The 15,551-nt window shown below is 58.1% G+C and overlaps 1 protein-coding gene across 7 annotated transcripts in view; it reads right to left on the reverse strand.

Moving 5' to 3' along the window:
• NOL4L (nucleolar protein 4 like) overlaps positions 1-15,551 on the reverse strand; it is a 62,439-nt gene continuing 46,888 nt past the window's right edge. For all 7 annotated transcript variants that reach the window (XM_027895021.1, XM_027895023.1, XM_027895022.1 and 4 more), the window contains 6 exons: positions 8,424-8,695; positions 7,880-8,065; positions 7,609-7,800; positions 7,400-7,522; positions 6,910-7,111; positions 1-5,160 (listed from right to left, as the gene is read on the reverse strand). In XM_027895021.1, coding sequence (XP_027750822.1) covers positions 4,961-5,160; positions 6,910-7,111; positions 7,400-7,522; positions 7,609-7,800; positions 7,880-8,065; positions 8,424-8,695 — 1,175 coding nt within the window. In that variant the 3' untranslated portion in view covers positions 1-4,960. The remainder of the gene's footprint in view (positions 5,161-6,909; positions 7,112-7,399; positions 7,523-7,608; positions 7,801-7,879; positions 8,066-8,423; positions 8,696-15,551) is intronic.

Here is a 15,551-nt window from a genome sequence, read left to right on the forward strand (position 1 = left end):
TTTATGGATGCAAAGGTTTATTATACTTAGTGAATAAAGCTGATAACGAAAAATCAGTATTTTCCATGAGGGGAGAGGGAGAACTTTCCACAAACTTCAATGAAAACTCCTTTTTTTTTTTTTTCTTTTTTTTTTTTTTTCTCACAAAAACCAGACACTTCACAAAATTAATTTTGTCAAAATATAAGTTAAGCATAAAACTGGTGCCTTGCCCCCCCCATGGTGAGTGCTACCGCTGCTCTCTCTGGTACCCGCGCTGTCTGTTACGGAATGGAAAGCACAGCTTATGTCAACAGGATTGAAAGATGGGGTTGGGTTTGGTTTTTTTTTGATTTTGTTTTTTTTTTCTCTTTTAACACCCGAATTTAGATCCCGCTCCAGGCGGCTGATGGCACTGACCTCCCTCGCACAGGGGCTGGGGCGAGGGGCAGCGCTGGGGCCAGCAGCACCCAGCGGGGCTCGACAGTGGAGGAGAAAGCCCTTTTTGTTATACAGTGTTTATTAAGTAGATTCAGTCTTATATATGATATACAGATTCAAAAGAAAAAAAAAAAAAAGAGGATTCCACATACTTATGAAATCAGTGCATTTAGCAAGTAATACCATGGAGATAACAGCTCGATTAACAGCTCATTGGTCTTTGTTAAGTGAGGGGACAGGGAGTTGGCCTGTGCTAATCATTCCACAAACAGAACAGAATTAAGTTGCATCACATATATAATAGACACACATTCTAAGAATTAAAATATTAAGCCACATTTACTGGAAAAATCCACAGTATATAACACAAATAACTCTTATCAAGCTCGTTGAGGAGGAAGTGCTCATCTGCTTAAGAGCCACATGAAGTTGCATAGGTGCCTATCTGCAAAAATATCATTTCCAAAGGAATCAATTGATTAAGCAATAAAGTGTCACCTTAAAAGCTGGATTAAGTGCCATACGCTTTCTGAGTCCTCGGGAAAGCACCAGCTTCCCAAAGAGCCTCTTCTGCCTCGTTGGGAGCCCCCCGCCTCCCGCGGGACCGCGCTCCCACCCTCCAGCCCAAACCAGTGTCCAGGCTTGGGCAAGCTCACCCCTTCCCTAAAGTATTCCCAGTTCTGCTGAGGAGTGTTTTCCCCCTGTTCCCCTGCGCCAGCTGGACCCTGCGAGGAGCTGGGCAGCGTCCAGGCGGGAGGAGGAGGAGGAGGAGGAGGAGGATGGGGAGGCAGCAGCACTGCCCGGATCTGGCGCTTCAGAGCTCCGGATCGGCTCCTGGTTGGAATTACGACCAATCCATGCTACTACTGGGAAATTTAAAAAACAAAAACAAAACAAAAACAACAGCTTGTGCAAAAACCCAAAATTGCTTAAAGGGTGTCTGGGTTTGGTGGGGTGTCCCTCGGGGCGGGCGCGTGTCAGTGGGTGGGTGAGGCTGTGGCTGGGTTAAACAGACGAACTGGGGTGAGGGGCAGCTTCCTCTTCAACAGCAGGTCTGGCAGAACACACGGGGGCCGGGAGTTCTGTACATGTAAACAGTACACTTTCACTGAGTCCAAAATTAGGAGCAAAAATACAAAGGTTCACATTGGTCTTAGGTAGATACAGGCGAAGAACTGAGCTGTGCAGCTCCGAAACAACCGAACAAAAGTTTCTAAAGCACCACTAAATTATATAAAAATCAGACCATGGACGGATTGTAGTTGGTGTCTGGTGAAATACTATGCTACCTTGTAAAAAGTTTTACAAAAAATTACAAATCAAAAGTATATTAACCCTCTGAGTTCAAAGCAGCATTTTTTTTTTTTTTTTCCATGAACTGGTACTAAATCCGACGGCCGCTCCGGGAGGGAAGCGGCCCTTGGGATCAGGGAGGTACAAGTTATGTCTGCTCGCAACCCCGGGAACGCTCTCCCATGGAGAAACAGAGTCATGGGAACCGCACATCCAGGACAGGGTGGGTGTGTTAAAATAAAATAAAATTAAAAAAAAAAATAATAATAGTAAATCTATTTTCTTGACCAGTGATCAGCTTTTCTTAACCGAACCCAAGACCATCCAGACCATTTGCTAACCCAGCATTCTCCTTCCACCTCTCAGATATCTGGAAAGCCGGTGTATTCTGCTCCTGCTCGTTCCTTCTCGTTGAGAACCCGGACTAGCAATTCCTGACCCCGTCCTGCCCAGTGAGAGCGCAGGAATGTGGCTGTGAACAGTCCTGGAGCACAGGGGAGCCGTGGCGGAGCACGGAGCAGCTGCAGAGCGCGGAGATGTCTGTGGAGCTCATGCCGAAGGAACCGTTAACGCCGCGGCTCACCAAAAAAAAAAGAAAGGAAAAAAAGAAAAAGATCCCTGACAGAAAATTCGGAGTCAATCCCGTCTGTTTCATTCATAACTTGTCCCAGATGTGGCTGTCACCAGGGCTGGGGGAATCTGAGTCTGTACCATTCAGCTGCAGGTCATGAACATCAGGTGCTGGGACAGGGCGGTGTTGGGCACCCTCCTACACCCACGCAGCCTCGGTGTCCTCCACAGCAGTTTGACCACCTGCAAGAGCTCCTGAACTTCCACACGCGCCGAGACAGGTTCAGAGGTGACCGGGAACGACAGCTAAACCTCGGATAAATAAAACTTAACCCCACTGTGGCTGTTGGTGGTCTGTCCATGAGCTCCCGGGTTACCTCTGTTTCAGTATACACTGATGGCAAACTTATGGCTAACAATTCCACTGCCTCTGCCGGGGAGGGAGGCACCGGCACGGGTGGGAGACTGCGGAGAGGGAGAATCCCGGGACAGCGATTGTCTCTGCCTCTCCTGCCTGAACGGTAAGACTTTCACGAATGGCTGCGGTTACAGGTTTTGTCAAAGGTTTGTTACTTCATGGTATTCACACAAAAATAAATATTTACATAAATTCCGAGTATGGGAGGATGCAGTGGACAAACCAAGCAGGCTTGTGAAGTGCTGGGGAAAGCATGAGCCCTGGCTGGGGGTCGGCATCCCCAGGGCCCCCGCCCCGCAGGCAGGAGGGGATGGGTGTGGCCACGATGCTCCCGGTTCCAGCACCGGCTCGGGTCTAATGAGCCACCAACCTCATCTCTGCACCCCGTGGCCAGGGGCTGGGTCCCTTTTCTCCAAATGCTACGGAAAGTTTAAGGTTTGGGGAAAAACAGTCAATGCGATGGTTGATCCCTTCTGCTGCCGGGCCAGGCACAGCTGGCCTCAGGAGACAGAACCTTTTCTGTTCTGAGACTAAGAGCAAGGTAAAGTTTTGCTTCTCTTCCAGTGTGTGGAGCATCACGGGGTACAGAGGGTACAGGGGAACTGCCCGGGCCCACTCCTGGCCAGCCCAGCCGCTGCTCAAGCCCCTGTCAGTGGCGCTGGCCCTCGGGAGCAGCAGCCCCCATCCGCCAGCTCCAAGCGGCCAAAAAAATAAGCTAAAAGCTGGTTCCAAAGAGAGAAAGTTTCTACCTACAAAACAGCTTCACACTTATCGAATTGCTATCTCACGGTGTGGACTCCAGCCGGGCTGGGGGGGCCGCGGGGGTCGGGGAGCAGCGGGACCCCCGCCGGTCTCTGCGCAGCTCCAGAGCTCGGGGCATTGCTGGGCTGGGCTGGGCACCCCGGGCAGGGGTGAGGTCCCTGGGTTAGCAGCACTGGCAGTAGGTATTGCACTGAGCAAAACGAAGTGCATCGTGGGGGAGAGGGGCGGAAACGGGGCAGAATGGTCATCGGACTATGGTTCTTCCACACTTCGGGAACTGTGGGCTTGTTCCAGGACTGTGAGCAGGGAGCGGGAAAGATCCTGGGCCCCAGAGAGGACTTCTGTCAGTTCTGCTGCTCAATGCTGCCCGTCTCTCCCGCAGGAGCGAGTGGTCACGGCACCAACTCCCCTTCTGGGTGAGCCCCGGCGCTGCCCTGCCTCACACCCCGTGGGCCCCGAGCGCTTCATCTCCCGGTGCTGCCCCGGGGCTGGTTTGGGACGGAGCGGAGCGGATGGCCAGGCACAGCAGGACCCCAGCCGGAGGTTCCAGCCTCCTCGGCACGATCCCCATGTCTGCGACACTCACCGTCCCCCAGGACCAGCACGGCCAGTCCTGGAAGAAGCCCACAATGGAGTGTGAGGTAGAGTACGGATGGTGACCGCAAGACAGTGTTTCTCAGGTATCTCCTTCCTTCCTTCCTTCTCTTATCTGCAATGACTTAAAATGAGTGCGAGATGTCCTTCCAGCCGGAGGTCTCTGCGGGAGGTTCAGACCCCACTGGTGCTATGGAACCCTTTAGAACGAAGGCCTAAGCTTGTGCTGCTGTTCAGCTCCCACCTACGCTCACTGGAGGCTGAGCAGCCTTGATATCAAAGGCTGGATGGCAAACTTGCTCCCTGTGGGACAAGGGTTCACCAGAGAAACAGGCAGAGCTGCCTGGAAATTAGTAGTGTAGTGATATGGAATGTGTTATTTCACAGGAATAAATTCCTTCTGATCAGACAGACAAAAAACTGGCAATCTGTACAAACTCAAAAGAATCCATTTTCAGAAAAATAAATTACTAAGGGGAGAGGAGGGTCCATTTCTCAATAAATATGTGATTCAGCTCACCTAAGACTTGGAAATTATCTGGGGATGGGAATCTAACATTTGGGTCCACAAAGGTTATTCTAAATACATCTGCAGCCCCAAACCTCCCCAGGCTCCCTTCTGCCCTTCAGAGTCCCACATCCTTCCAAGCTGCAGGGCTGGCTTCTGGTCGGCCAGACGCACGGGTGTGTCGGTACGGTTCCAAAACGTGTCCTTGTGCCTGAAGTCCCAGGTGCTTGGAGTGTAAAAGAAAACAGGTCTTTTGAATTCCACCTTCTAAAAACTACATGTACCCGCGGCGTGGCGGGAGGACGATGGTGGTGCTGAGCAGGGCATCGCCGGGAGCCTCTTTCTAGCAGGTATAAATTGTCTTCTCGACCGAGGAGCGACGCAGACACGGGGAGTCAGTTCTGCTGTAAAATGAGGTTTTCCAGTTCGTCTGCAGAGCGGAGCAGGAACGCCGCCGACTCCCGGTACCCGGCGATGAGCTGCCGCACGGCGCTGATCTCCGTGGGGCTGAGCTGGGCCGCCTGCATGCCCCGGCTGGTGCTGTTGGAGGGGGCCGTGCTGGAGGCCCCACCTTTCATGCTGAGATCGGTTGGACCTGCCAAGGAGAAGCGAGAGGGAAGCTGAGCTCCTGCTGGGTGGCCCAACACAGCCGTGGGACACGGGGGACACCAGGCAAGGACTGGGCACTGTGGCCATGTGCAAACCAGAATGGGAGAGTTCAGTGACCCCCCAACCCCGAGCCCAGGGGGGTGCCACTGGTGATGGTGGCAGGGAGGGGAGCACATCACCCCGGGCGGGATGGAAACCATCCAAGGAAAGCAATGCTGGAGCAGCAAACGCTGCGGGAATAGCAGCACCAGCAGAAGTGTTCCATGCCAGGAGAACCAGTGCTTTGAAGTGGGGGAGGAGGAGGAGAAGGCGGAGGAGGAGAAGAAGGAGGAGGCTCTCATGCGAAAGCAATTTCACTGGACAGAGAAGGCAGCAGTAAACGGAGCCTGTTTCCCAGCTCACCAAGGGGGGAAGGAGCTGGGAGCAGGGATGTGGGCTTGAGCAAGCATTGCCTGAGGTGGGGGATGGAGGGAGAAGACACTCCTGGGCAGCAAACCCCTGCAGGCCTCTGCTCAAGGGGAGGAGAAGGCACAGCTCCTTGCAGCGCACTCTTCCCTCTGAAGGGCTGGGCAAGAGCTTGGGGAAAAAAGATTTACAAAGCAGAGCTTTGGAAATCCACTCCAAAGGAGGAGGTGAGGTGCTGCTGGGTGCTGCCGCTGGGTGCTGCACCCAGGGCCCGTCTGCTCCTCCTGGAGGCTGCTCAGCGACCTTCCTGCACATCTGCTGTCTCACATGGAGGAGCCAGAGCCTGTGGCTTGGCCAGGCCAGAGGAGGGTGCTCAGCAGCGGGAGGTCGGGGTGCCTGTGCTCCTCTGGGGAGGAACCATTGCTGCGAGGATTAGGTCTCAGCAGCTGGAGGCCGGGACGGGATCTTTATTCAGGGTTAAGAAGCATTAGGAAGGGATGATAAGAGTTAATCCCAGACAGGCATCTCTCAGGCCTCCGGAAATCACATCCTTCCAAATCCTGGCTCCCGTCGGGGCGGGCAGGGGCAGGGCAGGAGCCCAGAGCGCACCAGGACAGGCGATGGCAGCCTGGAGATTGCTGAAGGACGGGATAAGGACTGGCAAGGACTCTAGCCCCTCCTGCCACCAGCACTGCAGGGCAGAATCAGAGGGAACATTTGGCCTCACCCCATACCTGTCTCTCCAGGTGCAAGGGAGTCATCAGGCACACGGGAGCCTTCCTGTGTGCCCTGCTGAGGCCCAGGATATTCACTTGCTCCAAACCTTAAGCCCTGCCTGTGATTTCCTTCTGCCTTCCTGTCCTGCAGCATCAGTTCTGTTTTCCCAGCTGTTGTTCCCAGGCAATGCCCAGCCCCTCAGAGCCCTCCTGAGCTGTGGTTGTGCCCCCAGCCCCATCCGTCCCCGAGAGCGGAACGGCTCGTACCAGCAGGAGATCAGGGCAGCGATAGGCGCCCGCTCCTGTTAATGATTAATAGCTGGTACAGATTCTCTTTTTTTTTAAGTGACACTCCTTGCCTCCACCAGTGCCACCCAGACCGTCCTTCCAAGTGCAGTTCAACAATTAACCGTCTGCTGACGAGGTGAGCTGAGACCTCTGCCAGCTGCAGGACAAGAGGGGATTTTTGGAGCAGCTCTTCCTCCCCTCCAGCAGCCAGCTCAGCCCCACAGTTGTGGGCTGCCAGGAGCCTGTTGCACACTGCCTGGGCATGGGGCAGAGCAGCGGCTGGGTGGGCTCCCCGTGCCCCCGCAGGCCCCAGCGTGGCCACTTACCATTACTGTGGTTGCCTGTCTGGAGGGAGGCGGGGGGCTGCAGGCTGCCCCCCAGGGACCCGTAGCCACGGTAGCTGTAGTTCAGGCTTCCATTGATGTAGACCGGGTCTTGGGAGTAAGATGAAGCTGGCAGTGAGTAGGAGGAGTGGGTGATGGCTGTGGAGTCTCTGGAGTGCTGCTTGTCTAGAGCGATCGGTTCGTCCTGCGCAGGAGAAACACAGACTTACTCCAGAGAGGAGCCTGTGGCCAGCGGGAGGGACAGCAGAGGGATGCCTGCTCTCCTGTGACTGCAGCATGGCCAGTCCAAACCAGCATCCCCATCCCCGTTGGCCTGAGTCTCAGGACAGACCACGGGGCTCTGTTCTGCAGCCTCGCTGACTTTTAGAAATAAGACTTTTAAAAACTCTTTTCTAAACTGCACACAAATGTCTCTCCCTCATCCCACCACAGGACACAGCCTCTTGCCCACCTCCAGCTGCCAGCACCGTACCTGGGAGGTCTGGTAGATCTCCAGTCGCATCCTCTTGGCTGCTTTCCGCGTTTCGCTCTCACAGGCGGCGGCCAGGATGTTCTCTGCCATGGCCGAGGTCAGGTGAGGCGGCGTGGGCCTGGTCTGCAGGACACAAGCAGAGAGGGAGCTCAGGGACCTGCTGCCCCCGCAGTGGGGGTGAGCAGGAGGGCACTGGGGCGGCCACTCACCATCTCCATCCCGTTCTTCTTCATGCGGCGGCAGGACTTGAGGTAGGTGCGGATGCGCTTCCGCGCCCGCTCCTGGAACTCGGGGAACTGCCGGCTGCAGGACTCGATGATGGCCTGGATCTTCTCCTTGGGCTGCTTGGAGATGGGAACCATCCTGTCCAGGTTCTCGTCCACAAAAAGGCGCACGAACATCTGCAAAGGAGAAGACAGGCGGTGGGAACCTCGAGATGGGAGGCAGGCAGGCTCATCCTCCCCGCGGAGCCCTCCTTACGTTGAAGGCCTTTAGCCTCTCCGGGTCCATCCCCTCCGAGTCGTTGATTTTATCGTTGTCTTCATGGTCATCGTGGTCATCGTCATCTTCGTCAGCCGTGGGGGCCCTGCCGACGGTCAGGTCCTCGGGGCAGCCGCTCACCTCTGTCTTGATGGAGTCGTAGCTGCCCGAGCTGTACGGCGGGGACTGAAAGGAGACAGTGGTTACCACCAGGGGCCCTCACCTGATGCACCTGCCCTTTCTCCTGATGGCCCCCTGCGACTCGGGGAGATGAACCCATGGCCAAGCTCCCCTGAGCGTCACCTCCTGCCTGCCTGGGGCAAGGGAGCCTGTGAAGGCCTGATGGCCCAGTGGCTGCTCTGGCTGGTGGGACCGTGGCTCTGCCTCGTCCTATGGGAAACACTGTTGGACCCAGCAGGAACGGGCTCCTCCTCACGTGGTGGCCATAAGGTGAGGGTGAGGTGAGCCCAGTGCAGTGCCCAGCTCTGGGGCAGGTGGGGTGTGGGGGATGTCCGTGGCTCTCCCGAACCACCCTAGGCCGTACCTCTGCCGTGGTCTTCACCGCGTACTTGACCCTGCTGCGCAGCCCGTCGGCACTGCAGCTGTCGGACTGGTAGGAAGGGGTGACGTGGGCAGGTGTGAGCTTATCGCAGAGGTTGATGGGCTGGTCGTCAGCGGAGGCGGTGAAGTCCATGGGGGCCACGGTGCCATTGCCGTTCATTTCGGGGAAGGCGCTGTCGCCTTGCGTGCTGCTGGAAGTGGAGGGGTTCAGGGTGGAGGAGCCATTCCCGCTGCAGCTCTCTGACGAGGAGTCATCTGCAAGGAAGGACGTGCGGTCACCCCCGCGGCACCCTGTGACCGCTCTCCTGGGGCTGCTCTGGGCTCACTTGGTGGCTGAGCTACCACATGTGCCACTGGAAGCCAGGCTGGCACTGCTGTGCTTTGGGCCCTGGGACACAGCAGCTGGAAGTACAGATGCTGGCACCCACAGCTGCAGGGACACTGTCACATGGATTCACTCCCTCGTCCCTCCAAGCACACCGGACGCTGCCGTGCCCCGTGCCCGAGCCACCCATCCCTCCGCAGGTGACAGTCCCCGCGCCTCCGCCCTCGGCCACGGTGCCTGGGCTTGAATAAGAACTTTGGAATTTGGTCCTTTTAGGTTTCTGTTTGCATTGCAGGGAGGAGAAAGGGGCACTGCCTCTCCCCGCCAGGTCCCTCACCGTCCTCCTGGCCCAGTTTGGGGTTGGGTGCAGTGAGAGGTGACGAGTTCCAGCACTGGTGGCTCAGGGATGTGCTGCTGAACAGAGGTCTGGGGCATAAGGATACACACAAGGACAAGCTCATGAGTGGGAAAATGCCGAATTCACGATGCCTAGAAGTAGCATTAGGAGCTCTGCTCACAGCAGGCACACGACCCAACAAGGCTCCTCCTCAGCACACTGCTGCAGGGAGGGGACAGGGCTGCACCATGTCCTTCCTGTCCCACTCAAAGCCCAAGTGACCTACACCCTACATGGACACTCCTGTTCCCTGTTTCCAAGTGCCCCAGAGCCATCCCCATGGCAACTGCATGGCCTTCCCCCACCACCCAGGCAGGTCAGGGGCTCGGTAATGGTGGTGCCACGCACATCCAGTGCACAGCCTGGCTCTGCTCAGATTCAGTTCTACTCACAACACAGCCCCTGGCACCATCCCCCTTTCTGTGCCCACTCCCACCGTGGTGGTTCCTGAAAGACAGCCTAGAAACGGCAGAGAGCCTGGCACTGCCTGCACCCACCTTGCCTGCACCCTGCCAGAGGGCCCAGCCCTGGGGGCCAAGCAGAGCATTTCAAATTGCTCAGCCCATTCCCCTCCCTCCCCCTCTCCGCAGTAAATCCTTTATTTCATTAGGTGCCTCCGCGAGAGGGAAAGGGCGAAGCACGTGGGAGCCGCTTCCTGCGCCAGCGTGCGCCGGGCGGTGAACAAAGAAGCTGTCGGCAGCAGCGACGAGCAGATGGCCGTCCCCACACCCGGCCCGGGCGCTGCGGGACAATGGCCCGGGGCTGTGGGGTGGCCGTGGCACTGCGCTGACGGCTCCTGGCGCATGGGCCGCCAGGTCCAAAGGTGTGCGGGCGCAGGGCGGCGGGACGGTGCCCGGCTGCTGCCACCCACCCTCCTCCTCTTCCTCCTCCCCCTGCCAGCACCTGCAGAAAACTTTACTGCGAGGTTGGGCGAGTGCTGCGGTGACCCTGCGGCAGCCCAGGACTTTGTATCCCTTAAAATAAACAGACTTGAGGACACTGGGGCATCCGAGCCGACCGTGGGGCCGGCCGGGGTTGCCGTCGCGTGTCCCCAGCCGCCCCGCCACGGGCGTCAGCGCTCGCTGCCCAGCCTCGTGCCTGCACCAAGGCGGCTCCTGGCCCCACGAGCCCCTAAATTAGAAGGTCCCCACTGGAGCTCCCCGCTCAGCAGAGCTCCCTCCCCCTCCTTTCCCTTGCACTGATCCACTTATTCGTCTGAGCGATGACCAGAGCTGACCTAATCCCCGGGGTGGTGTTTATGTGCCGGGTGCTCTGGGCTGGCAGCAGGCGTCACCCTCCCCATCACAGGGCTGGCTCCTGGCAGAAGTCCTTGCTCTGGGCCGGGACGCTGCATGCCAGCGAGTGTGGGGCTCTGGAGGGGCTCAGCAGTCAGCCCTGTCCAGGGGCATCCTCCAAGCCAACCCCTCCAAGAGGAGCTCTGGTCTCCTCTCCCCGTGCTGCGGCAGTGAGGCTGCAGTGGGTGGCTGAGTCCCAGACCACGGCCCCATGTGCTTCTGCTGCTGGCTGTGCTGTTATCTGGAGGGGCAGGATGTTGGGGGCAGTGCCAACTCCTGCCCCCGCACCCTCCTGTCCCAGGGCACTGGTCTGGTGCTCTGAGCTCCCCCGGGTTTTGCTGTCCCTCGGAACGGGTGCAGGAGCATTGCTGGCTTGGCTGCGGCCCCAGCAGCAGAGGGCAGGTGGCCGGGGGCACAGAGGCCTCCCTGCCCAGGATGGTGGTTGTCCCTCCCCCAGCTCTGTTCTCTGCGCCAGGGGAGATGGGGCTCCCAGAGGGAGGCTCCAGTCTCATCCAGCGATGCCTCTCGGAAGGATTAAGGAGAATTATTCCCTTGCGCGGAGGCACGAGCTGCAGGCCAGGCCCCGCCATCAGCCCGGGCACAGCCACAGCAACAGCGTTGCACCGCAGGGCCAATCGGCACAGCGACCAGGCCGAGGGCAGGAACCTCCCACAGCTCCTCAGCAACCCCCCTAGGCTGCCTGCACCAGTGGGGCCAGGGGCCTGCCATGTGACAAAACCCCTGCCAGGCAAGGGCACCTGGAGAGACATCACCTGGGAGAAGGATAAGCAGGTGCCCTGGGCATCGCCAAACCTGCCCTGCACATCCCCAAACCTCGGCATCCGGGGCATCCCCAACCTTCTCCGGGCAGCCCTGCAGGGACGAGAGCATCCTCAACCTGCCCTGATTATCCCCAGTCTATCCTGGACATCCCCAACCTGCCTTGAACAACCCCAACCTGCCCTGGGCATCCTTACTATGCCTTAAGCACCCCCACTCCTCCTTGGGCATCCTGCTCTGCCCTTGCCCGCCCACACCCAGCCTCCCCACAGCCCCCAGCTCTGCCGCCCCATCCCCGGTTGCTGACATCAGGCGGGATCCTGGGGGTGACGTCTGGACCGCCCCAATTTCTCCGTGTCTCAGGTTTTCTTTTGTATTGCACAGAGCACACACAGCAGCTGCACGTCAGGTTTCCGCCCAACGCTGCTGCATTTATGAACCCTGGGTTTGCTACAGGCAAAAAATATTGCAAACAAAGAGGAAGGTGTCTCTAGGAACCTGCCAGGTGGGATAAGAGAATGAAATGGGAATTTAATATCAGTGACCAGCACCTACTAAAAGAACAATTTAGTTTATACCAAGGATGGACGTACGTAAATAATGAGGTTTGTAAACCCGTGGGCTACAGATATTTTCTTATTTCCACATTTTTACGCTTTATGCTCTCCCAGAAGCTCTGCACACAAAGTGGGGGGTTAATCTCAGTGTTGTGAGCAGAGAAACAGCCACAAATTCAGACTAGTGAGCGCTTGGGTCTGAGCGGGAATGGCTTCAGCCAGCTTGAAAACAGATGAGCTTGGGAGGGAGCTGCATTCTCCTGGTTGGAGCAGATGGGACAGGGACAGGGACAGTGCTGCTCCCTGGGCAGCTTTGCTGGGTATCTCCAGCCCACAGCCAGCCCTGAGAGGAGCTGGGACACCTCCCAAGAAAGCAGGACCTGGGGGAGAGGGAGCAGGAGTGCTCCCACCTGGAGCGCAAGAACCAGGTTTAGGCTCCTGTGACTGCTATGGCAGGGTGCTGAGCAGCGATGGGGCCATGTTGGCCACGCTCTCTTTCAGTAAAACCCGCCAAGCTCCTGAGCTTGGAGAGGTTTTCTGCATCTCCCAGCAGTGCCCAGAGCACATGTCAGGAGCAGGGCTCCGGCAGCAGCAGGCGAGCAAGGCCAGGCTGTGCAGCCATGAATATATTCATTATCAACCAGCACGAGCCTGGTGAGCTCCCTGCTCACGGCTGGAGCTTGGCTGCACGAGGAGCCCCTCTAATGAGGATAATTGGGAGCCCCCCTGCTCCACCCCCGTGCCCTAATTGAAGCAGATGGAACTGCAAAAACAATGTCACTTCTAACTGGTTTGATCTTTCGGTTGGAAAACGGAGTATTTCGTTCTCCTGTTTAATCCCCTCGAGCCAGGGCTCCGTGGGCTGGATGGGAGGTGGAGCAGACCCTGGCACTGCGTGGGTGAGGCCAGTGAGCCTGGAGAGCCCAATGGAGGCCACTGGCCCCACAGCCCACAGAGCACTGCCCTTCCCAGCCCCGATGCAGAGGCCAGGCCATGACAAGGCACACAGCCAGTCTGGTAAGGAGGCCAGGGGGTACCAACCTCGTGCCTCTGCTGCAGCCCCAGCACCTCCCTGGCATCAGCCCAAGAGAACAAGAAGCAAAATGGCTTCTTGGGCCGCGGTGCTGGGGGAGGAGGAGATCAGTCACTTATTAAATGAATTAATCAGGGCTCAGCGTTTTCATTTTGAAGAGGCTGCTGGATTATCCTTGATTTCTGTGGCGCTGGATTTGAGGAGATCAGGAGGGGAAGGGGCGATTTCCAACACCTGCTCCCCGGGAGATTTTTACGGCGGGGAAGTGGTTGGGTTTAACGTCTCTGCCGGCGCAGGCCACCACACCGCTCTCCAGAGCAGAGCTAAAGATGAATGGGGCAAATTGTTCCTCCTCCTGTCACATCTCCAGAGCGGAGACAAAACCTCTTTTGACTCAGGAAACAATGAGCTTATGTAAGAGCCAGCAGCCCACGGAAACCTCGCCACAGCCCCGCACCACGCGGTGGGACAGGGGCTGCCCAGCCCTGCCCACACCCCACTGCTGTGGGACCCCCAGTTGGCCCAGGGGTGGCCCTCCCTCACTGCTGCCCACCTGCCTGCACAGCCGTGGGCACTGTGGCCATTCCCCATCCCACCAGTGACCCCCGGTCCCCAAGGACTCCCATGGATCTGCCAGCCACAGCCCTTGCCTGTTCTGCCTCCAGGGGTGATGGCAGGGGTTCTGCTCCCACGTGAGTCCCCCCGTGGCTCCTGGGAGGGTCTGTCCCATTTCCAGCCCACTGTGGCACCGGCACGGGATGGTGCCGTCCACCCAGCCTGGGAGCGGCCGTCAGGAGGGCACAGAGCATCCCACTGCCGCCCGCCTGGAACAACAGCCAGGAAGATGAAAAGTGCCATAAATTATTCACTCACAAAAGAGACGAGAAGGGGGAAGAAGGGGAGGAGGAAAGCCTGCGAGGAAGGGATACTTAATACAAATTAGAGAGACCCAGTGGGAACGGGGCCCTGGCGGGGGGGGGGGGGGGGGGGGGGGGGGGGGGGGGGGGGGGGGGGGGGGGGGGGGGGGGGGGGCAATGGCCAGGCGTTAGCGCCACACTCAATTAGGGGCAAGCAAGGCCCACCACGAGTGGGAGGTGAGCAGCAGGAGAGGCCCTGGGCACACACCATTCACTTGGCCAGAGCACAGAGCCCATTTACTCCAGGTCCTGCCCAGCATTTGCCTCCAAGATGCATAAGGAAGAAAAAAAAGCAACGTGGCTGAGGGCCGTGGTGCGCTGGGGCTGGCAAGGGTCCAGCTAAGACGCTCTATTTCCTGTCTTCCTCCGCTAACGCAAACCTCGTTATGTCCCAGACAAAGTGTCCACCCTCCACGCTCCCTCCCTGGGTCCCTGCCTCGACCAGAGCCCTCGGCAAGCCAGACATCTGGCACGGCCGGACACAATGCGCGTCTGCAGGCAAGCCTGGCCGGACAAGGCAGCGCTGTGCGGCCGCCTCCCCGTCCCTTGCCATGAAAGGTGCCCCCCGGTGCCGTCTCCCCCCGGCTCCACTGCCCAGCCCGAGGGAGCAGCTCCCTCCGGCACTGGGACCTCACCGCGCCGGCCCTGTGCTGGACACTCTCCCACGCCCCAAAGCTCGTCAGCTCCCACTGCACAGAGCAGCCTTGTCACAAACACGCTCTGTCCCTCTGTTTTCCCTTCTCCTCCCAAGCCCTGTCCCTCCCACCGCACTGCTAGAGGAGTGCTTGAGCCAGGAGCTGGCCCTTGTCTGCAGTGAGGAAGGAGGTGGCACAGACCAAGACTCTCCTTGTGCCACTGCCGCTGGCAGCCACCCGGATCCCAGTGCAGGGAGGGGACATGCCACAGCCCTGTGCTGCCCGGGCACTGCCTCTCCCCATGCCAAACAAACGGGTTTGGTGGCTTTGGCCGGATTCGCACTGAGCTGGAGCCTCCAGCACAGACCTGCCACCAGAGAGACCTTTGGGGACTGTCCCCAAGCTGTGGAGCTCACCCTGCCATCCCTGCTCCCCCCTTCAGTTGAGGGTACTCGGTTTGGGAAGAACTGGGGGCACAGGCAGTGCTGGCTGCTCACACACAGCCCAGTGACCCTCTCTGCTCCAGGGAAGAGACCCCCCTAACTCTGCTCCAAGCACCAACAGAATGAACCAACAGGCTCAGCAGCGCCTGCACCAGCCGTGAGGGAGCCCCAAGCCGAGCTCAGTGCGCCAGGCTGGCAAAGCCACCACGGCCTCGCAGTGTCCTTGCTGCACTGCCCAGCCTGGCAGCAGGGAAGGACAGCCTTCAAAGGACACCGAAAGGAGGGTGTTTATCATGGGCCAGGGCCTTTGCTTGGGAGGAGCAGATGCGCCCCTGGAAGATGTGACGGGAACAGAGTCACCAGTCCAAACCACTGAGGCGAGGCAGGGACATGCTTGCTGACTCCTGCTGCAGGGACAGCATGGCATGGGGACATCTTGGGGAAGAGGAAATATATCCCTAAGGAAAATAAGATCTAGCTGTAGTAAAACCTGGTTGCTGGTCCTAGTCTTATTTTAGGCTCTGAGCTTGGGCTTCGGGTGGATGAAACCCAACAGTGGTGCAAGAAATCTGGAAAACAGCGAGGATTTTGCAGTCTGGGCTAAACAAGTATTTCAGGGCTTGCAGGCCAGCTCCTGCACTGGCCAGCCATCAGATGGCTGCCTGTGGTCTGCTGGGCTTCCCCTGGGGCTGACAAAGGGTGTTTGTGTTCACCTGGAGCAGGGATGGG

Source organism: Empidonax traillii, unplaced genomic scaffold, assembly GCF_003031625.1.
Source record: "Empidonax traillii isolate 1590-97213 ecotype Southwest subspecies unplaced genomic scaffold, ASM303162v1 scaffold448:size1359114, whole genome shotgun sequence".
Classification (NCBI taxonomy): domain Eukaryota; kingdom Metazoa; phylum Chordata; class Aves; order Passeriformes; family Tyrannidae; genus Empidonax; species Empidonax traillii.